The sequence below is a fragment of the Tarenaya hassleriana genome, unplaced genomic scaffold (assembly GCF_000463585.1).
Source record: "Tarenaya hassleriana unplaced genomic scaffold, ASM46358v1 Cleome13, whole genome shotgun sequence".
NCBI lineage: Eukaryota > Viridiplantae > Streptophyta > Magnoliopsida > Brassicales > Cleomaceae > Tarenaya > Tarenaya hassleriana.
This window is the reverse complement of record NW_010963495.1, coordinates 1,902,917-1,925,095: the sequence shown is the minus strand read 5'-3', so window position 1 is coordinate 1,925,095 and position 22,179 is coordinate 1,902,917. Positions and strand designations below refer to the sequence as shown.

Here is a 22,179-nt window from a genome sequence, read left to right as displayed (position 1 = left end):
GATTCCTCGTACACACATTTTATAGTTTAATCGTCATTTTGTGTCTATAATAAAATTGAAATGAAACAAATAATTATCACTGCGAAATCTCAAACTGAAATAAGAGACGCTACATTAAAAAGGTCCAAACTCCAATGTGTACATTAGCAATTAACTATTTAACTAGTCAACAAGTATATCATTCAATATGTTGTCCTTCCGAATAATAAACAGACTTCATGGAAACTTTGTCTAAATCATGTAATTTATGAATTTATGATACACACTCTCAATCGACATAAAATCATTCGCATATACATATATACATATATACATATATAACGATTCATGTAAAGCAAAAGACTTACTAAATTTGTCAATGGTGTACGTGAACCATGAAGTCGATGTACAATACATGGAAGTAGTAAATTGAGATGAAAAAATAGATTCTAAAAATGCGAAAAAATCCCAATCAAATCAAAACACATGCCGTAGTAACTTCTGGTTTTAAGTACGAATCACACTGTCGTTTCCACTGAGATCGTGTGAAAACTGAAAAGTGGATCGACGACCAAAAAAAAGGGACCAACGACGATGTTCATGTGGGTCCCACGTTCGGCACTTCTGACCCACAATGGGTCCACAAGAAGGATTTATTGTTGGGGAAATGTGTTGGAGGCCCATGGGCCGTAGGATATATATCCGTACAAATCGATTTTGACAGATCATCATCGTCCAGTGCGTAAAACACACGCGCCACGTACCCCCCCCCTCCATTTTCTCCTCTCTCTCTCTCTCTCGTTTTTTGCGGCGATGAGAGAGACGGAATATATTCTCTTCACTGATTGATTTCACGAGGGGAAATCCGTCCGTCCATTTTCTGACGTCTCAGAAAACGAAATCCATTTATTTATTTATTTATTTTTATTTTGTAAAAAAACGTCAACATTTAATACAGGTGTGATCATATGTACAAAAGACATGAATTTATTTGATACACACATACAATATTCATATACTATGAAAAAAGACCGATACAAACCATGGAGCTAATATCTTTAATATATATTTTTTTTGTTAAAGTTTGTACCGAGAGAGAGATTCGAAACATGTAAGGGTTTAGTAGTATCAGAAAAAGATATATAAAAAAGAAAAAAATAATTTACATTTATTTAATCACAAAGGGCTGTCATTCGTCCAAATGATTATGAGGCGTTTCGGTATCCGGTCCAAAGGGTTATGGAGTACGTTCTCCAACTTATACAGCAAAAAATCACAAAACACATTATAAAGCTTGCAACAACAATGTTCTCATACAACTTTTTTTTATAAAAAAAAACAATGTTCTCAGCATTAAATGTTTTTTATATTGTTTGGTTATTTTAATTAACGTCGATCATGTGTTTTTGTGGCTCTTAGCTTAATATATAAAACAATATATATAACAGAAAAAAGTGGATTTTGGTGGTAACTTTTTTGTTATTAGACTAATCGGTATAGCCCACATTTTTTTTCACTTTATATTGAATTTTAAATTTGTTCGGCCTGCAAAACATGGGATCCAATGATATTCTGATAATCCATGTAAATACATGCATTACATTCAAAGCTCGGCTAATTTTCACCTTTTAATCAGTTTAAAAAATCGAAAGTAATCAAATAAAAACAAAAAGGTTAGATATATATATATAGATGGCATATTCTCTGCAATTGGCAAGCAGTATAATTTCCCAAGAACAACTCAGTAGTGTTTCTGTTCGTCGGGCCGAGAGTTCAGAAAATACAGCTACTTCCTAAGGATATGGTATTGCTCAAGGAATTTCATCAAAATGGAAAGATGTAAACACGATGAGAGGTAACAAATGATATGTCTAAAGACCAAACTGCCAAACTCATCGAGACAGAAACAGGTACCAAGAAATAAGTTTGTCCGCAAACACTTCCGCAAGGCTGAACGTCCCATAAGCTGCAAAGAAGATGAAGATCGCAAACTCTTGATGGAGGTGCGTACATGGGATGGGGACCTAAGAAAGTCAAATACTTAGGCGGTAAGGAAGATCGATATAACACATACGACACACGATCGATGAAAGCATGATAAAGAGAGAAGCTTCAAGCACACAAAAGCAATGGCGGGGTTGGGGGGGAGAGAGAGAGGGTGTTTTTGTTTCCAAGATTCCCATTTTTTTTTCCAAATTTTTACCAAAAAAAATAATAAAAAGATTGCCCCCATATCGAACTCCCACTCCAAAAGTGCATGACAGAAAAAAAAAAGGCCATAAATAAAGAAAGGTTGGCAAAAAAATCGATTTCGGGAGTTGTCTAAATAATAATAATTATAATAACAAGAGATATTATCAAAAATTGACTTCAATCTATGGTAATTATATTGGTAATAACTTTAAATTTATAATGATCATCACGCTAATTCACTATATTCACTTCTTATATATTACACTAATTATTTGATAAAACTATTATAAATTTAACTTTGTGACTAATGTAACCACCATATGGTCATATTGTAATTCTAGTCACATGATCGGAGTTGAAGAAGTGGATGAGTTGAAATCAAAATAATATATGAGAGGTATTTTTGATATAATACCTAACAATAACAACTAGTAATCGGTGCATGTATACATGCGGCATGATTTCATCTAATACGGTCGATCCATATTCATCGTGTATATACACATGCATGAGGGATTTCGTGGGCATTAATTAGATATCAATAATTCAAACGTAACAAATATTTTATAACAATATTAAACTTGGAAAAGAGAAAAGAAATGTGAAAGAAGGGGGGTCTTCTATCTTGTAAGGCAATAGAAAGCAATCCACCATGAGAGTAGTCACGACAAGCTTTTTCTTGCATGGGGGATCCCTTTTGTGGGGATACGTTGGGTATTTTAATTAGCCTCCCCCCCGGAGAATATTTTACTTTTTTTTTTTACCTTTTGATTCATTTAGTCTCTTTCACTTTCTCATATATGTCTAACCTTTTCTTTTCCTTTTATAAGAAATGCAATTATAATAATTTATTAATGTTCAATTGCCATGTTTGATTCTTGGAAAAGTTTTCCTAATAATTTTTTATTTGTAACAGTATGATTAGGTTGTAACGAAATTTAAATGCATTTTTTTAGCAGATATGATCACGAGGACCGATAAAAAAAGCTTTTTTTATGGTATAATTACACGATCGTTTTGAAACAATTGACAATTAACTGTTTTTTTTCAATGTACATAGTGGAATATTGATTCCATTGTTAGGAGCGAGATGTATGGACCGTTAAGGACCATATATAAATATATGGTAAAGGTGAGATATACACATTAATGTGATGTATTGTACTAGTCCACGGTTATGAAATATTCTTCTAATATTGTGCCTCCCCCACTTGTGCTTACATCGACACAATTGCTGTGGTGAACCGTGAATTTACATTTTACAAAAAGAGAGAGAGAGAGAGAGAGAGAGAGAGAGAGAGAGAGAGAGAGAGAGAGAGAGAGAAGAATCTAAGAGATTTTTTTAATTCACGGAGTGAATTTATCTCACAGTTACTTACGGCCCAAAACTCGAACAGCTTGGGCCGATCGGTCCAATATGGATGAACTGTCAACGTCCAATAAGGGGGGTGTATTATTTTTGGCATATAATGGTTGTTATTAAGGCTCGGATCGGTTATATTTTTGTTCGTTTGTATTTTTTAGTTGTATAAAATTATAGTTATTGATTTTTATGGATTTAATATGATTTCAGTTGTAAAATCGTTTATTTTTATATTTGATATGTTTAAAAAAGTTATGTGTAATTGGTTTTGAAGCCGGATTTAGTTTTATATATTATGAATTCGATGTAAGTCTAACAGTGAATTTACGACAAGCATTTAAGTAATAAAATAACAAATACATATTCTTACGTAAATATACAAAAATGCTATTCAGATCGCGAATTAGACTGCGAGGTTACATTGGCATCCCGACATAAACTCCGCATGTCAACTGTTCACACAATTATTAGAAAAACAGAGAAATAAAAATATTATTAGCTGGACCTTGTAACTCGGTCTTGGCATTTAGCGGTAGAATAGAAACGATCAAAGCCCATCGATAAAGAAAAAATCCCACGTGTAAACAATATCGTCCACGTGTCCATCCAGTATGACACGTGGCATGGGCCCTCTTCCCTCTCGTTTCCTTATATTATCTAACACGCTACTACGTCTTAGAAACAAACGAACGAAGCAGAAGCAGAAGCAGAAGCAGAAGCAGAAACTCGAATGATGGAGAAATTTACGGTTCTGCCACTCTGTGTTCTCCTCCTCCTCCTCACTATCTTCCTCTGCTCGGAGGCCTCGGCCCATAATGACGACGCGCTGTGTGGATTTCCGGTGGTGACGAGGGATCAACGGACGATAATCGTCGAGACGGAGTTAGGGGAAATCTCGGCCGTCGAGATCAATGACGGATGCGGAATCAGAGGGAAACACCACATACATTTCATAACGCTGGATCCTAACGCTCTCTTGCTTCCTGTTCTTCTCCACTCCGACATGGTGTTCTTCGTACACACAGGTGATGTCCTGTCTTATCGCCGTATACACGCATATTCATTACTAAAATCAAGATTAGACGTTTCAAACTATTAAAGGGTTTGTTTTTTGGCGTGGCGGGGCCATATAGGAAGTGGAAATCTCACTTGGGTCGACGAAGACAAGGAGACGATGACCGAAATAAGACGAGGGGACGTGTACAGGCTACGTCCCGGTACGATCTTCTACATACAGAGCAACTTGGAAACGGAGGTCAGAGAGAAACTTAGGGTTTACGCATTCTTCTCCGGCAACGAGGCAAATATATACGTAAGACATAATCTTTCATTTCATGTGTTGTCAGATTTGTAGCTCTTTGTTTTGTTATTTTCATGGATGAATTTGTGGATAATGTAGGATCCGTGTTTCGGACCGTATTCGAGTATTAGAGAGCTCCTGTTTAGCTTTGACGAGAGAATTCTCCGGGCAGCCTTTGCGGTATGCGTTCATATACAATGATCATGTGACTATGTTTTGCTGGAGTGATAACGTGAATCTTTTAAGTAAGCTTCACGTAAATTGAATGGTTTACGACGTGGAAGGTCCCTGAAGAGGTTATCGAGACGCTAAGAAACGCGACCAAGCCGCCTTTGATAGTACAAGGGTTGACGAAGAACAGAACAGAGGGATCCGAGGATTACTCGTGGCAGCTCCAGTCCAGGTTCTTGAAGCTCTTCGTTGGAGATGAGGATGGTGATTTGGGATTGGACCCGATCATCGATATGACTAATAAGAAGAAGAAGAAGACGAAGAAGAGAACGTACAACGTGTTCGAAGCAGATCCCGACTTCGAGAACTGCAATGGTAGGAGCATCACTGTCAACAAGAAAGATTTGCATGCGTTGAAGGGATCTAGTGTCGGAGTTTTCATGGTCAATCTAACAAAGGTATACGTGCCCCCGTTCCATACATTTATGCATTTGATGCATTATGTTTCTCTCATCGTGTTCTTGTCTGTGAAGGGATCGATGATGGGTCCGCATTGGAACCCAAGGGCATGCGAAATATCGATCGTACTGAGAGGGAAAGGGATGATTCGGGTGGTGGGTTCGAGCGAAGAGATCATGAAAGAGAAAAAGTGCAAGAGCAAGAGGCTCATGGTCGGGGAAGGAGATGTTTTCGCGGTGCCAAGGTTTCACGCGATGGCTCAGATGTCATTTAACAACGACTCGTTCGTGTTCATGGGTTTCAGCACTTCGGCAAGAACGAACTATCCAGAGTTCATAGCGGGCAAGAGCTCGGTCTTACGGCTGTTGGACAGGAATGTATTGGCGGCGACGTTGAACGTGAGCAATAACACGACCGATCTGCTGTTGGGTGCCCAGAAGGAAGGGGTGATGTTGGAGTGCACGTCTTGTGCGGAGGAAGAGCTGGCCAGGCTGATGGAGGAGATCCAGCAGGAGAAAGAAGAAGAAGAGGCGAGAAACCGAGAGGGAGAGAGGAAGAGGGAGGGAGAAGAGGCGAGGAGGGAAGCGGAAGAGAGGGAGATGAGATGGGGAGGAAGAGGGAGATGAGGAACAGAAGCAGAAGCCCTGAAAGAAGATCTCATTTGAGACTTTGATGCTGAAAAGTTTCATACTTTAATCCCTGCAAGCGTTTTTCAGGCATCATGGCTTTAGATTTTGATGTTGTGTTCATTTTTTTTTGTTTTGTTTCAAAACGTGTCAGTTTTGGGTTGATGTGCGACGCTTTACGTTTTTGAATCGTCTTTTAATTTTATCGATATCCACGAGACGAAGACCCGAGATTCAAACCGACTTTGGCTTTGAATAATAATAAAGTGGGTTTGAATAAAAAAATAAAATAAAAAATCAATTTTTATAAATGAATGCCGTAGTCAATAAAAGCTGAAATTGGAACCGAATATAAATACATCGATACAAAACCAAAATAATTGAATCTAAACCAATGATCTGAGTAAAATTGGTTTTTTTTTGGTGAACCCAATGAAACCAAATTCCTTGTGATGGTTTCCGATTCGACCGGGTGAACCGCACCAAACAGTCTTCGCACTGCTATTCGACAAGATAATCAGTTAGTTGATTTACGATAATACCCCTGCGCACGTGTCCGTCTCGCGCGTGTGAGAGAAAGAGTAATCAAAAGGTGCCCTAGACTTTGAGTTTGTTCTACAACGGACGAAGCTCAAAAATCGCGAGAGGTCGAAAATATCCCAAGCCGAAGCTCGGGAAAGAGAGTGGAGATTGAGAAATAGTTGCAGCGACGGAGATGACTGACAACGGAGGACACAACGGCACCGGGACCTCCGTTGACGATTTCTATGGCGATGGTTCCTCTCCGCCGCCGCGAGATAGCGGCCGTGGCGTCGGGGTTGAGGAGTATAGAGACTCCAAATCTCAGGTTTGTACACTCTGATTCTGTTAGCTGATCTTATAATATTCATGAAATTGTCTCCACGGCTCCATGGTTGAAGGAACTTGGCCTTAGAGTTTCATAGTTATGTAGTTTCTGGGCTAAGATGTTGCAGTAGGGTTTTTTGATGAAGATCGTGCCCGTTATCTAGTGATGTTATTGTTTTAGGGAAATAGTTGTGATTAAAATGGATGAAGTTACAGGAATCTGTAGCCAGTGGTTTCAAATCGATGTTAGTTTGCGCGTTTCGGTTTTGTATTAGTTAGATGCTAGAGTCTTAGGTTAAAATAACTGAATAGGATAAAAATTAGAACTGATCCGATCCAAATCCAACTTTATAGGATTGAGTTCAGGAATTGATTTTATAAATCCGAAAAAATTTAGATCGGTTTGAACCTCAATTCGAAAACACTCGAATCAAACTTTTCTGTATCGAAGACCTACAACCAGACTTAAAAAGACTCCGCACTCTTCTTTTTTTTTGCAAAGTTTCTATTTTTCTATTTTGTCAATTTGACATTTTTTTTCATTTGGGAACGTTTTCAAATTCCAATTCTTAAGTTAGGAGGCACACACAATATGGGAGACGACAAGGAAGAACATGGTGGTGGTGCTAATGGTGATGATGGTAATTATGATTATGATGAGGAAGATAGTGATGAAAAAGGCCAGGAAGACAGTTACAATGACGAGGATGAATCTGAGGAAGGATATGAGATCGAGGGTAGAAGTGAAACTCCCGATAAATTTGAGCGCATCGAGTATGAAGCTCTGGCTGAGAAGAAGCGTAAAGCACTTTCTCAATGGTAAGTCATTCCATAATCCATATCAGTTTGCTGTACACGAGTACAATGATATAGGATGCTGTGACTATGACCATGTTACCGAGATTATGCAATTCACTGAACCAATTCTTCAAATTCCCTCACTGTTCCTACATTGATTGATGAAAGATATATTTTCCTAGGCTTTCTGTTTTACACTAACAGATGCAACGCACAATGTCTATGCACCTCTTAGTTGGCTTTCTGAGTTAGGTGCTACCTTTATGTTTCCTTCTCTCCATTTCTGAATGTCATTTGTTCCGTGACTATGACAGTGATGATTCTGAAAAGAGGGCTAAGTATGACGCTAATAATGTCCCAGGCATGGAAGGAATTATGGAGTTTATGGTTTATGGTGGCCGACGAAAATCAAGGAAGGTATGTTTCATTGACGAGCCAATATTCTCAAATCCCGAGATCATCTTGTTGCTTGCGGAGTAAAGTTTGATTCATCTGTTTATCCTAGATTGATTAATTCTTCGAGAATATATTCGAAATGCCACATTTTCCCATGTTACATCCAAACAAAATTATAGGTTTGAATATCATGTGTTTTATTTGTGTTTTGTTTCGTATTGTCCTTGACGTGTTACATCCAATTCTTTGTTCATTTTCCCATGTTACACTTCAATGAAATTATCATCTCCTGCGCTCTTACTGCGATCTTGTGCGACTAAATCTGTTGCAATAGGTTTTGCTGTTTTAAACTAATATTTCCTTATTTTCCTTAGCATAAAAGACGGGGAAGAAGAAAGGGTTCCAAGAAAAAAGTTCCACCTGAAATAACAAAAATTTATACAGAGGCTCTTTTTCACTATGGACATGGTCGGTTTAGTGAGGTGAGGGTTCTGTATTTTTTTTAAGTTTTTCTTTGTATTCTGAAATTCTTTGGGGTAAAATGTAAAACTGGAGAACACCAACTGATATTATGTTTAATGAAAACTATTACTAGGTTTGTCTTTATGTTTCCAAATAATATCCTCAATGTAACCCCTCAATATTGCATCCAAGTATGTGGATCTATCCGCATTAATGTGTTTACTTCTACTCAGGCTTTGTCGTGTTTGCAAAGGGTAATACATCAAGCACCAGGTTTCGCAGATGCATATGATACCCTTGCACTTGTTTCTGAAGCACTTGGTGAAACCAAATTAGCTATGGAGGGTTTCAAGTTACATGCAGCCGTTAGACGTGATTCATATTCCTGTAAAGTGCTTTTCGAGTGGTTCAAGTAAGTGCAGTTTGTTCATGCCAATCTTACTTTGCAACATCTTGTAAAGCAAAAACATTAAAAACGCTAAGTATACATATATGTGTATCATGAGTCATGCATGACTTATATGCTCGTTTGTACTAGATATTTTTGGATGTCAGAAAATTCGCCAACTGTTACGTTGTCTAGTGTTTAAGCTATTTTGATGTTGCATCGAATATTAAAAGTTTTTTCTTTCATTGCAGAACTTTAGATCTCTCCAAATTATTAAAGGAAATATCAATGGGTTATGCAATCAAATAAAACCATGGAAGAAAGTACAAAGTTGATATCAATTCAAGATTTTTACTGTTCTTCCTCTACAGGTTTTCCTCGAAAGATATGTTTAGGGAGAAAAAATAAAGTTACCTTTAGTGTTCCATCGTGCAGAAGCCTGTAGTCTTGTCTTCTTTCGATATTGTTTCTATTGAATCTTGTGCTTGACTTGAATAAATTAATAAGCAAAAGAAATATCTGATTTCAGGGAACAAGGGGATATGTCATCTGCAAGGACCTATGCATCCAAAGCAATACAGGCTGATCCAGAAGATATCTCTTTGAAATTTGAATATGCGACCTTGTGTCTAAATGCTGGAAAAGTTAGAGAAGCGGCGGAGTCCTATGAACAAATATTTCGCCAATGTCCTAATAGCGTTGATGCCCTAAAATGGGCTGCAAAGGTATATAGCCTTATTGATTGTTTATCAATCCTCATGTTTGATATAACTGTTTGATACATTTCTACTTTTGACAGTTAGTTCTTCTTTAGTCTGACTGAAGTATTTTGCTCGGTTTACTTAGCCAAAGTGTTAAGAACTCCTTGTGCAAAATAAGCCATTATTTGGCACGGTTGTCTTTTACTTAGTTGTCATGTTTATGATTGCTTTTACATCTTTTAGGTGGACAGAAATCTTTTACCATATTTTATGCAGTTAAACGCATATCGAATTTTTGTTTCATAAGCACTCAATAATGTCGCATGTTTTTAGGGGATAATGTTACACTTAAGTCCTCTAAAATAAAGACAACCTATAAATAATAGTCTCTTACCTTGACTTCTTCCTCTCTTGAGTCTTCACTTCACCTGTCTTTGTTGGTTTTTAGGAGAAGCGGCATTGTTTAAGTATAAATGTCTTTTTGCAGGCTGGTGCATTGTCTCTTTTCTTTATTGTCTTTTTGTGCACGTTTTTCTTGTTCTTGGTAAAACATTGAGGGGTCATTTGGTGGATCTGTTGTGATGTAGTTGTCAAGCTTGTGTAATAGTTTTTCTAAAATCTGTATGAAGTTTTCTGTTTTAAACTAAAAGTTATTGTACTTTGCCAAATCCATGATCCTGTTTGTCTGTTCCTTCACCTGATTAGCTTCTTGTTATGTCATGTATTCACAATATGTCCTGTTGTAGATGCTTACGTTGAAGTTCATTGTTACTGACAAGGCTGATTTGTCTTCCCATACCTAATTACCAGGATGCCACTTCTCAGCCACAGAAAAAAGAAAAACGAAAGGAAATGTTTTTGACTTTTGATCTTATGAACTTCATTATTTTTCTCTCTTCAGTATTACCTGGAATGTGGCGAGGGTGAGCGAGCAGCAAGTGTCTTGGAGGTTCACATTAAATCAAATCCATCTGAAGTTAGTCATGATGTGATTGATTTGCTGGCTGCGGTTTTCATGAAAATTAATGCATATGACAGAGCTCTTAAGTTTATGGAAGACATGCGCCAGACTTACCATCCCAGGAAAGAACTTACTTCTAACTTGAAAATCAGAGAAGTTATCTGTCACGTTCACCTTAAAGAACTGAAGATGGCTGAGGTTTGGATCCTTTTCTGTAGATTTGCTAGATACTGTTCCGGAAGATTTCCTTAGTGTTATTAAGGCGCTTTTGATTCTTCTGCTGGATAGGCTCACGTTCTGCATTGTTCCCCAAATTTAGAGGAGCCTGGAAGCCATGTAATATGTTGTGCATGAATTATAGTTGCCATATTTGCTTTATTTGGAAGCCAAGAATTAAAAAATGGAAGGGGAAAAGAGAAGAAGCCTTGTTAGGATGGTTGTACTTGTCTTTATGATTCTTACTTGTCATTTTTAGTGCCGGTTATTCTCATGATTCGCTTCTCAAGCTGATGTTTCACATTCTTTTGTCGTGTGAGTTATATTTGCAGTTGTTTTAATGTCTTCTCTGCACTTTGTTGTACACCTGTGGTGTCTTATAGCAATGATTTCAGCATTTGAATTGTACATTTTTTTTTAATCTTGTACCACCAATAGAAACTTTTGTCTGAGAGAGATTAAGATTTATCTGCTGAAAGTTTAATGCAAATTTGTTTTCTTCACTTAATCTGCAGAATCTGTTAAATATATTACCACAAAAGGCGGTATATGAGCATACAGATCTGATTTCTGAATTGGCTGATGAATTTATTAACGTTGGCGACTTCCACTCTGCTCTCAAGTACTATCACTTGTTGGAATCAAATGCTGGATTTGTGAATGTAAGTGGACTGTTCACTTGTTTTCCTTATCATGTTTCATTTAAATATCTGCTGGTTTGGATCTCTTAAAGGTGGACATAGAGCTGTTGATGGAATAATTAAATAAAACGAAAAAAAGCTCCTCAGGAGTTGTCTCAGACTTTCCTCTCTATAATATGGTCTCTTTGGAATTTCTCAAAGCGATTGCTGATATTAGTCATATAGAATATATTAGTATTTTAGTGCTGCAAAACTTTGTTACCCTTGAGAGCGTTGTGTTGCGGTTGTTTATCAACTAAGTTTCACCCATGTGGCAGCATGTCTTGTTTTTGTATATTGTTTAGGATGCTCTCTTTGTTTAGATGCTACTGGAAATGGTGACGTTTTTTCCTCAAGAAGGTATTCACACTTATTGTCCGTCTGCTTGCGTCTTTCTGCTAATTAATGTTATGATGTCCTTGTAGGATGGCTATTTGCTTCTGAAAATTGCTCGCTGCTATAAGTCACTGGCAGAAAGAACACAAGCCATTGGTTTCTTCTATAAAGGTACTTCTTCATTCTGGATATCCAGGGGTTGATGCAATTGGTTTGATATTTGTACTTACTAAAAGGAAGGAGCTTCTCGATGCCATGTGTTCATTTTGTTCTTTCCATAAACCATTTTGCTTACTGTTTTTAGTTAGTTTTCTTCTGGAAGGCTTAGTGTGTGCTTACCTGAAAAGTGGCCCATGGGTTTTAAAACTCGAATCTTCTCTGTTTAGTTATAGATGTTCTCGTTTCTATTTTCTTCTAGTTTCTCTGTAATCATATCATGTTTAGCTTCCATTTGACTGAACACTGAAGTTTCTTTTTTCAGCTTTGAATGTACTCAATGACATTGCCGCACGGTTAACTCTGGCTTCACTGCTCCTGGAGGATGACAAACGAGATGAAGCTATATTTGTGTTGTCTCCTCCAGTAAATCCAGGTCAATACCTGTTAGTATGATATCTTTTGGTTCTCTAATCTAGCAAGCATAATGAGATTTCTAATCCCATGCATCCATTTCCTAAGATCTTGGTTTTGTATGATCAAATGATAATTAAATAGCTCTTGGACAGGTTAATCCATGAAACCTCGAGTACAGCCGTACTTGTATTACATTTCTTTAATTGTTGGGATATTTTTCTTCCCGTCCAATGGTATAGCTCTACCATGTGGAGAAATGTTTGTTAACATAATTCTGGTGTCTGTATGTTTAGATCCTAATGATGATAAACAGAAGGCATGGTGGCGCAATAGACAGATTAGGATGAGGCTTTGCCAAATCTATCATTCCGAGGGAATGCTTGAGAACTTTGTTGAGACAGCTCTGCAATTGGTTCTTGACTGGGTCAGGTGGAAGGTAATGACCTCAACTACATGTACTTTTGTGATATAGTCTTATATTTTTTTCGTCTTATATAACACCGAAAACTAAGGAGACATATATCTAGTGGGCTTTTTTAAGATTTTTTTGATCCGTTTGAAAATTTCCGCTTTGTGCTAGAGTTTTTCTGATCTAATATTTGGGGATTGTTAAAAATTTAGGTGAAGGGGAAAAGGAAGCGCTCAGTGGATTCTCTGTCTGAACGAGCGAAACAAGAACGAAACAGAAGGCGCCGACTTCAAAGAGATGATCCAACTGTCCTGTGAGTATAATACACACATACACACACATTCCACTTGTCTTGTCATATGTCTGGTGGGTATCTCCTCTCTTTAAGAAGAATACCTAAAACCACACATTAATTTTTGTCTTGAAAACATGTTGAACAAGGTTGAGGGGTTGCGGACCTAAAAAAATGCGCAAAATCAGGGCAACCTTAAATGAAGCAAAGAGAATTAGAGATAGGGTTGCTATTACAGCTCAGAAAGAAGACAACTCTGGTGAATCTGAGGTAATACATTGATGTACACTGTTCAAGTTTACTAGTTTTGTCAGACTACCATGCATACGTAGATTTTACACCTGGTTAAGGTTTTGTTTTTACATTGGGTTAGTCATGCCTGGCAGCGAGGGTAAGAAGTAATTAATATTCATTGTAGATTATTCTTCTCTGCCCATTGTTACTCCGTTCCTTTGCTTCGCTTACCTCTTGTCTTCTCTGTTTCTGTATTCCTCTAAATTTCTTGTGGTCTCTTGTATTGACCGAGTTATGATGGATACTTTTGTTTCCAGGAAGAAGCTATAAGGGATGATGAATACCACCATCTTCTCGTGGATGTAATTTCTCAGGCCCTTGTGTTATTTTATCGAATGTGTAGAATTGCTTGTCCATTAAGCTTTTCTTGCTTTCAAATTTCCTTGTTCAGTGGGCAGAATCATGTTGTTTATGTTTGGTTACGAAACCCTAAGTTGTATGTTGCAGTTGTGCAAGGCATTGACATCGTTGCAAAAGTACTGGGAAGCTCTTGAGATAGTTAATTTGGCTCGGAGGTTGGATGCAAAAATGCTGCCTGTTGACAAGAAGAAGGAGCTGCAGTCGCTTGGAGCTCGTAACTTCTTAACTCAAACCCTCAGTTTATATCTTCTGAAGATCTGGATATTTATCATCGTGTAGTTCTATGTTCCCCATGCAAAAGCCTTTATAGTTCTTTTGTTCACTATACACTGATAATTGTCGTGTAGAGGCTTTTGCTTTTGCATACTGAAAGATTAGGGTTTTCTCTTTTGGGGTTAACAGAAATATCATGCGACACTTTGGACCCAAAGCAGTGGTTTGACTGTGTGAGATGTGTTATTCAGCAGCATCCACATCGTTTGGATGCTTGGAACTGCTACTTCAGAGTGATTTCAAGGTAATACAAGGCAGATTTACTCAGAAATTCTTGAGATTAAAAGTTATGAACCGGGTTTTTGTGGGTGGCGTGAAAAGATTGACAAATATCTCATTACGGTTGGAAATCCACAGACTCGGTAGACGAATTTCCACGGAAGCTAAGTTCATGCATCACTTGCGGTCCAAGCACAGAGATTGTGTGCCGCCAATTCTCATTGCGGGTCACCACTTTACCGTTACCAGCCGACATCAAGATGCCGCCAGAGAATACCTCGAAGCATATAAATTGTTGCCTGAGAACCCTTTGATTAACCTCTGTGTCGGTAAGTTTATTTCTTTTCTTTTCTCGTTATTCATTACCAGAAAACATGCAGAAAAGTTCATCATCCTCTCTTTTTCACTGTCTTTCAGGGACTTCCTTGATCAATTTAGCGCTCGGCTTTAGACTTCAGAACAAGCATCAGTGCCTCGCTCAAGGGTTCGCTTTTCTCTACAATAATCTCAGGATTTGCAACAACAGTCAGGTAGTCTTTCGATCTCACTTGTGAAATTCATGGTGTTTTTGTTAGCTGTGGGCACATTTCGGTTATCGGCTCGGTTTTCAAAAGCCTATATCTATTTGGTTCTTATATTAGATTTTGTTCGTTTTCGGTCCAGGTTTAGTTTTCTCTTACAAAAATGCATATGCTCCACAAAAATTTTCGGTTTTCGATTCGGGTTTGAACTTTCCGGTATAAGAAAATAGAAATCTATATCAATATGGTTTCTATACTAGATCCGTTTGGTCTCATTTGTTTGTGATAAAAATGCTCATTTTTCAAAGATTTGTTTTTTCGCATTTACAAAAATCATAACCGTTAAATTTTTGTATCGAATTCGGTTTGTATTGGTTCGGTTTATGCATAACAAAATGCATTTTATGCAGGAGGCGTTGTATAACATAGCCCGTGCGTATCACCACGTAGGGTTAGTAACTTTGGCAGCGCCGTACTACGAGAAGGTGCTCGAAATCCACGAGAAGGAATACCCAACACCAAAACTCCCGAACGAGGATCCGAATGTGGCCGAAGAGCGTAAGCTCGTCAACTGCGACCTCCGCAGAGAAGCGGCACACAATCTGCATCTGATTTACAAGAACAGCGGGGCGTTCGACCTCGCAAGGCAGGTCTTGAAGGATCACTGCACGTTCTGAAGTATTAAGGTTATTATTATGCTCCTAGTATTGTATAAAAAACATGCATTGTGTATATATACTAAAGATGCATGTGCGAATATGAATTTTGTAAAATTTTTTTAAATTAAAATCAATAAGCATTTGTTATATGCCAATAATAACTCAGGAACTCTAACCAATTAATCTTTTCTTCGTTCAGACAAATTCTATAAAAAAAAAAAACAGGGTGTCCCAAAAAAACTCCAGGTTTGATGGTACGAATCTGTCGGTAAAATTTATGGGTTTGGGCTTAAGAAATTAAGGCTTGTTTGTCTAACCCGACCCGAAATTTACGGATAAAAAATGGAGCAAAGATGAGCTACGATCTTGTACCACGTGATAAGCTACGTGTTAAATTTCGACTCCTTATGTGGCACTAAAATAACATGTAAGATGTCAATTAAGGGAGTTTACCGTCAACATTGGTCAATATTTAAGCTAACACTGTTTGGTAAATTTAAAATTTTTAACGATGATTTTTTCAAATTAGAAAATTTATTCATCACCGTAAAAGGTTTAAAAAATAGTTTTTTTGACGTTTTATAAGTTTATGTTAAGAAACTTGCAAAATATTATATCTATATTTACTCTCCTTGTAATATTTTTATTATTTAGTTTATAAAATATTGTTTCACATTTCTGTAAACCCATAAATAGACATGTGTAAATTATTTTCAAAACACACAAAATTCTTCCTTCTTCATATTGAGATTCCTGAGATCTTAGAACGAATCATATTCCTAAAAGATCGATTCTAGGGTTGCGCAGCGGAGGTAAAACAAAAATTTGATGAAACCCTAGAACCATGCATACATGCTTACGTAGAAACGTTAGAACGCTTATCTCAATCGATCCGGGACCTGTTTCAATTGATGCGTTCGTCCGATCACTTATGGCAAGAAGAATACCTCGCCAACGGTTGGAACTTGTCTGCTAGGATCCGAATCAACTATTCAATATAATGCTTCGAGAAAACGAGACTTCAAAAAAACTCTTAGACCTTTTGGATCTCACAAAAGTTTGCCAAAAAGTCTCCAAAGTGGACTCCCTCAATTAAGGTTTCAATCTCCTTCTTATAAAGTGATTTAACCCTAATTTTGGTTTATTTTTCGAAAAATCCGAAAACCTGGAATGGACGGTCCAAATTTGCACGTGGACAATCCGTTCCAGCATGACAGAACGGACGGTCTGCGTCTCACGTGGATCGTCCGTTCCAGCATGCCAAAACAGACGATCTGCGTCTCACATGGACCGTCTGTTCCAGACTCCGGAATGGACCGACCACGCATATGGACCGTTGGGCCTAGACCTGCCGGGCCATAGGGTCTGGCCCTTGCAGTCCGCCGGGTCTAGACCCTTTCGTCTCGATTTTTCGTCGTTTTTCTCGTGTATTCGTCCTTCCCTACGTGTGTGACCCTGTAGGCTCATTCGATATAGGAGTATAACCCGAAATCTCTATTTCGGATATACAAGTCATAGGCGGTCTCTAGTAAGACACTATGACTACCTATCTCGAATAGAGTTTGTTCGTGATCTTAAGAACGCTAGTGATAATTCTGGCTGATGATCCTTTTGCATCACGATACCATATGTCGAACATAAGGCATGGAGAAACCATCTTATCTGATTCGACTACTTTCTCATTCACTGAGTTCGACTGTACGAAATAGACAACGTTCGTCTATAGTGTGACCACACATTTCTACAGTCTCGCTCACATGAGGGGCCCAACGATATTTCTCTCTTTTACGAGAGGTGCAAATCTCGTCTTGACTATTTACAATCCAGCATATGATTCATGTCGTACACTATACACGCCTTTATAGTCATGTTATGCAGGACGTTTGACGTATTCAAAGTACGCAACTCCTCATGTTAGATTCCGTAGATATCTCAGATCATGGGATCCAATCATGTAACTGTCATATGAGATTCAAGTCATCGCTAGTCCATATGACAATCTCATGCGGATCAATCCAATATTCCATTCTCCAACGAATACCTATGATTGCGATCGTATCCAATACCTATGATCATCTCTATGATCATCAATCACACATCATATTAGTTTTATTATATCATTATTCTCACAATAACACACGACTAGGGAGTTTAATATTGTTCATAACAATACACGGATTTCATAACATATCAAGTATGCAAAATATGTGATGAATAAAACACTCATCCATAAACATAAAAGTGTCAATACATCAAATGTATCATAATAAAGCTCGCAAAACAGTACATCATAGATCACTAAACCAACACTTTATATATCTCTTTTCTCTTTTCCATATATCTTTTTAACATTCTTAGTTATAATTATTTTTACAACATGTTATCAGGACGAAATTTTTCAAGGTAATTTTATTGTTATTTATTTATATATTTTCTTTTATATTATATTATAAAAATTATTATAACTAAGTATGCTCTACACTCATCATATATATGGATCTTGTATATCAGAAAAGTTCTAATTCTATCTAATAACTTATACTTTTTATTTCGATTATTTTTATAGTTTTATCATGTCGAACCTGACCAATCTCGACTTTGAAGTCCTTGATATTACTGGCAAGAATTACTTGTCATGAGTGTTGGATGTAGAGATCCATTTGGAGTCTAAAGGTCTCAAAGAGACAATTGTTGCATCGAATAAATCATTCAACCAAGATAAAGCGAAAGCAATGATATTTCTTCGCCGCCATCTTCATGATGGATTAAAAATTGAGTATCTTACTTATAAAGATCTGGCACATCTTTGGAAATCATTAAAAGAAAGATATGATCATCAAAAAACTGTGATTCTCCCAAAAACACGTTACGATTGGATGCATCTTCCCTTTTAGGATTTTAAATATATTAGTGAATATAATTCGGCTATGTTTCGAGTCAGTTCATAAAAAGAAATTGTGCGGTGAACTGTTACTGATTCTGATATGATGGAGAAAACATTATCGTGAAATTTCATGCATCGAACGTGCTCCTGCAACAACAATATCGTGAAAAATGGTTTTACAAAATATGGAGAATTGATCTCTTGCATGTCTCCTTGTTGGTGAGCAAAACATCGAATTATTAATAAAAATCATGAGTCCCGTCCTACTGGCTCTGCTCTATTCCCTGAAGCGAATGAGATAACATTCAATAATCATGGTCGTGGTCGTGGTCGAAGCTATGAACGTGGACGTGGATGAGGGAGAGCAAGAGATTATTTTTCTGGTGGTCGAAAGCAACTATAATAAGAGGGATAAAACCCAAGAAAACTATGATATATAGTGGAATGAATAAAAGGGTAAAAGAAAGTATATCCCACCGATGCGGGATGAAAGGTCATTGGTCGCAGATCTGTCACACTCCCAAGCATTTTGTTAATCTTTATCAAGAATTCTTGAAGACCAAAGAGAAAAACATTGAAACAAATTTCACTGCTGACGGTTCCAGTGATTTCACCGAAGGTCTTGATAATCTGATACATCTGAATCCAGCTGATTTCTTTATCAATCCTGAAGATGGTATACATGATTGAGATGTGGCATTTGAGAGATATAAAATGATGTTATTTCTAGGGAGAGAAAAAAGTATGTACTGCACTCTAATTTCCTTCACCAAGTTTTGTTTTACTAGTTTTTTAGTAAGGTTTTTAACGAGGCGGTATCAAAATATATCTTTTGATCAATAAACATTCAAGGGGGAGTGTTAAAAAACTTACAAAATAATGAATGTTTATATTTACTCTTCTTGTAACATTTATGTTATTTAATTTATAAAATATTGTTGCATATCTTTGTAAACCTATAAATAGACATTTGTAAACTATTTTCAAAACACAAAAAAAAAGAAAGAATAATATAAATTAAATAATTTCCCTTCTTCATATATCTCTTTTGGCTTTTTTATATCTCTTTTTAGCATTCTTAGATATTATTATTTTTACAACAATTTAAAAATTTTGATGAGATTTATCCTTATTTTTTCCAAAGGCATCTGTTGGAAAACGTTCTGTCGTTTTATGTTTTAATATTAGAACTGTATGATATTTTTAAGACAAGAACCCGACAAGTAGTTCAGTTTCGCTGTCCATAAATGTTCATACGGTAGAATCCTCAACGCTCTTAGGACTAGAGGGAGATTCGGAATTTAAGCATCGGGTCCGGATTCTGATCAATCAGCTCCTAGGGTTTCTGGTAATTCAGACCGGGAAGGGGGAAAAGGTGAAAAATTTCGCGGCGAAGATGGAGGGATGGGATCCGAGCACGAAGTCGACGCTGACGCAGATCCTGCTCCTGACGACGAAGGCGGGTCCTAGAGATGGACAGGCATGGACGCAGAGGCTGAAGGAGGAGTACAAATCTCTGATCGCGTACACGCAGATGAACAAGTCCAACGACAACAACTGGTTCCACATCTCCGCCTCGAATCTAGAGGGGACTCGTTGGACGGGCAAGTGTTGGTACGTCCACAACCTCCTCAAGTACGAATTCGATCTCCAGTTCGATATTCCTGTGACTTATCCGGCAACTGCTCTGAAGCTTGAATTGCCGGATATTGACGGCAAGACCCATAAGGTAAAATTGGGTTCTTCTATCGGTTTGTGCTTCTTTTTTTTTTTTTCGGAAGAGATTATTATGAGTCTGGAACAGACGGTCCATGTGAGACGCAGATCGTCCGTTTTGGCATGCTGGAACGGACGATCCACGTGAGACGTAGACCGTCCGTTCTTTTAGGAGTAACATTTGTAGATGCAGATTGTGAACATTATCCGTCTTCGTTTGACATTATCATTGAGAAATATCGAAATTATGAAAACACATAGATAAATAAATTATGAAAATAAATATATGCAATACATAATAATTCTGTATAATCAAAATTTGTATAATAACATGAATATAAATGTCTAAAAAAATATGAACGTGAACACGGTAGAAAATATTAGAAAATAAATATGATCGTATAAATTACATACATAATGCATATCGTAACAGATGCTAGTGCTAGTGGCAGAAAGATGTACATATAAAAATAATAATAGATAAATAATAGATGAGTGGAACATGACAGAAGAACATTGCAAAGACTTTTATTCTCTCTCTCTCAGGGAATAGAAGAGAGTTTGTCTCTCTCATAATCAACAAAAAAGCTTGCCTATCCTTCACAATTAGTGTGACAATTAGTGTCGAAAAAAGCCTATAGGGCCGGGCTCCGGGCCGAAGATTTTAGGCCCGTTGGTTTTCCGGACCGGGCTTCGGGCTTGAATTTTTTTAAAAAATTATAAACAAATTAAAATAATAAAAATACAAAAAATTTTAATACGTGATAATAAAAAGATAAAAAATAGATTACAAAGTTATATATTTTGATCTAATATAAATTAAATTTTTTTTTTTTAATTTTATATGGTAATAAATTTTTAAAAATGATAAATTATTATATTTTTCATTTGGAATAAGTATTTGAAACTAATAGTATTATAATTTTGATTATATCATTTATGAAAATATTATATCCTAAATTATTTAGTATTAAACAAGTTTTTAGTTTTTAGAACTTTCTATATTATATAATATTTATATATTTTTTATACATGTATATACATTATAAAAATATATATATATAAAAGATTGAATAAATGTATACATATATGATTAAATATGTGCGAATATATATATGTATATCTATATTTACCTATATACACATATATTTTGAACCCGCTTTTGGCCCGCAATTTTCTGGGCCGGGCCGGGTATCGGGCCTTGATTTGTGAAGCCCAAGCCCGTAAATTTTACGGGCGGGTTCGGGTCGGGTATCGGGCCTCGGGCTATTTTGACACCCCTACACTGCACCCATCTAATCACTCATCTTGCAATGTTATATTAGTTCCCCGATCTCGACCACCCCAAAGCCATTCAAAATCTTTAACTTTATCCTTGACCACCTGAGCTTTCTACAAACCTTTGGGGATTCATGGAAGCAAGCGGGACCGCAAGCCTCGACTCTATCGGAGATCCATCTCAAACTCAGGAAGCAAAAACTCCCTATTAAATCCTTTTGTAAAGAACATTATGGAGGTATATGTTGGGTTTCCTGGGATCTCATGAGCGAATCTAATTCCTAAGAGATCGATTCTAGGGTTTGCGCAGCGGATGTAAAACAAAAATTTTAATGAAACCCTAGAACCTATCATGCATGTGTTGGGGTTCCCTTCGGGTTCCTAGCATGCGATCTCATCGATCTAGGGTTTGGATTCTAGGTTTCACGCAGCGGAAGGAAAGATCTAAACCTAGCCAAACGTCACACAAAAACCAATTGTGCAATAACCCGAACAATCGTGTATATCGTCGTGGGATTCGAATACTTACCTCGTTCTTTCAAGATCTGGAAGTATCAATCGATCCAGGGCCTGTTTTAATCACCAAGAGTTGAAAGCACAACTCCTCTACACGTATCCACACCGGCGGGATGAATTCCAACGCTTTGGAACGTATCTGCTAGGATTTGTGAAGAGAAAACCGATGTCCTTGACTTGGAATCGATATTCCAATCTCTAGAACTCAAAATCAAGCTTCTCTAAGCTCTCATCAGTGTCTTGGACGTATGAGGTTCTTATTTTAGGGTTTGTGGCGGCTCTCATATTAATTAGGATGGCCCAAAACCCT

At 37.2% G+C, this 22,179-nt stretch overlaps 3 protein-coding genes across 3 annotated transcripts; all 3 read left to right on the top strand.

Annotated features, from left to right (window-relative positions):
- Nucleotides 1–4,207: 4,207 nt before the first annotated feature.
- Nucleotides 4,208–6,302, top strand: LOC104807543 (vicilin-like seed storage protein At2g18540). The gene is made up of 5 exons (XM_010532865.1): nt 4,208–4,560; nt 4,669–4,847; nt 4,935–5,015; nt 5,120–5,464; nt 5,540–6,302. The coding sequence occupies exons 1-5, from the start codon at nt 4,266–4,268 to the stop codon at nt 6,089–6,091; spliced, it is 1,452 nt and encodes a 483-aa protein (XP_010531167.1). The 5' UTR covers nt 4,208–4,265; the 3' UTR covers nt 6,092–6,302.
- Nucleotides 6,303–6,702: 400 nt separating this feature from the next.
- Nucleotides 6,703–15,622, top strand: LOC104807542 (general transcription factor 3C polypeptide 3). The gene is made up of 19 exons (XM_010532864.2): nt 6,703–6,938; nt 7,512–7,756; nt 8,050–8,152; nt 8,506–8,613; nt 8,827–9,005; nt 9,511–9,706; nt 10,584–10,841; nt 11,375–11,521; nt 11,965–12,046; nt 12,357–12,467; nt 12,742–12,884; nt 13,070–13,170; nt 13,299–13,419; nt 13,701–13,745; nt 13,891–14,017; nt 14,206–14,320; nt 14,434–14,624; nt 14,713–14,825; nt 15,227–15,622. The coding sequence occupies exons 1-19, from the start codon at nt 6,807–6,809 to the stop codon at nt 15,491–15,493; spliced, it is 2,784 nt and encodes a 927-aa protein (XP_010531166.1). The 5' UTR covers nt 6,703–6,806; the 3' UTR covers nt 15,494–15,622.
- Nucleotides 15,623–19,647: 4,025 nt separating this feature from the next.
- LOC104807850 (ubiquitin-fold modifier-conjugating enzyme 1-like) lies at nt 19,648–20,336 on the top strand. Its single transcript, XM_010533277.2, has 2 exons — nt 19,648–20,088; nt 20,184–20,336. The coding sequence occupies exons 1-2, from the start codon at nt 19,756–19,758 to the stop codon at nt 20,334–20,336; spliced, it is 486 nt and encodes a 161-aa protein (XP_010531579.1). The 5' UTR covers nt 19,648–19,755.
- Nucleotides 20,337–22,179: the final 1,843 nt, after the last annotated feature.

What these genes read in the sequence shown, in the direction of transcription:
- LOC104807542 (XM_010532864.2), top strand. Translation starts at nt 6,807, where the DNA reads ATGACTGACAACGGAGGACACAACGGCACCGGGACCTCCGTTGACGAT. An exon ending in CCCTAAAATGGGCTGCAAAG is followed by an intron (nt 9,707 to 10,583) that starts GTATATAGCCTT and finishes TTCTCTCTTCAG; the next exon opens with TATTACCTGGAATGTGGCGA. An exon ending in AAGAACTGAAGATGGCTGAG is followed by an intron (nt 10,842 to 11,374) that starts GTTTGGATCCTT and finishes CTTAATCTGCAG; the next exon opens with AATCTGTTAAATATATTACC.
- LOC104807543 (XM_010532865.1), top strand. Translation starts at nt 4,266, where the DNA reads ATGATGGAGAAATTTACGGTTCTGCCACTCTGTGTTCTCCTCCTCCTC. An exon ending in GGTGTTCTTCGTACACACAG is followed by an intron (nt 4,561 to 4,668) that starts GTGATGTCCTGT and finishes GGGGCCATATAG; the next exon opens with GAAGTGGAAATCTCACTTGG. An exon ending in GCAACGAGGCAAATATATAC is followed by an intron (nt 4,848 to 4,934) that starts GTAAGACATAAT and finishes TGGATAATGTAG; the next exon opens with GATCCGTGTTTCGGACCGTA.
- LOC104807850 (XM_010533277.2), top strand. Translation starts at nt 19,756, where the DNA reads ATGGAGGGATGGGATCCGAGCACGAAGTCGACGCTGACGCAGATCCTG. An exon ending in TTGACGGCAAGACCCATAAG is followed by an intron (nt 20,089 to 20,183) that starts GTAAAATTGGGT and finishes TGTGAGACGCAG; the next exon opens with ATCGTCCGTTTTGGCATGCT.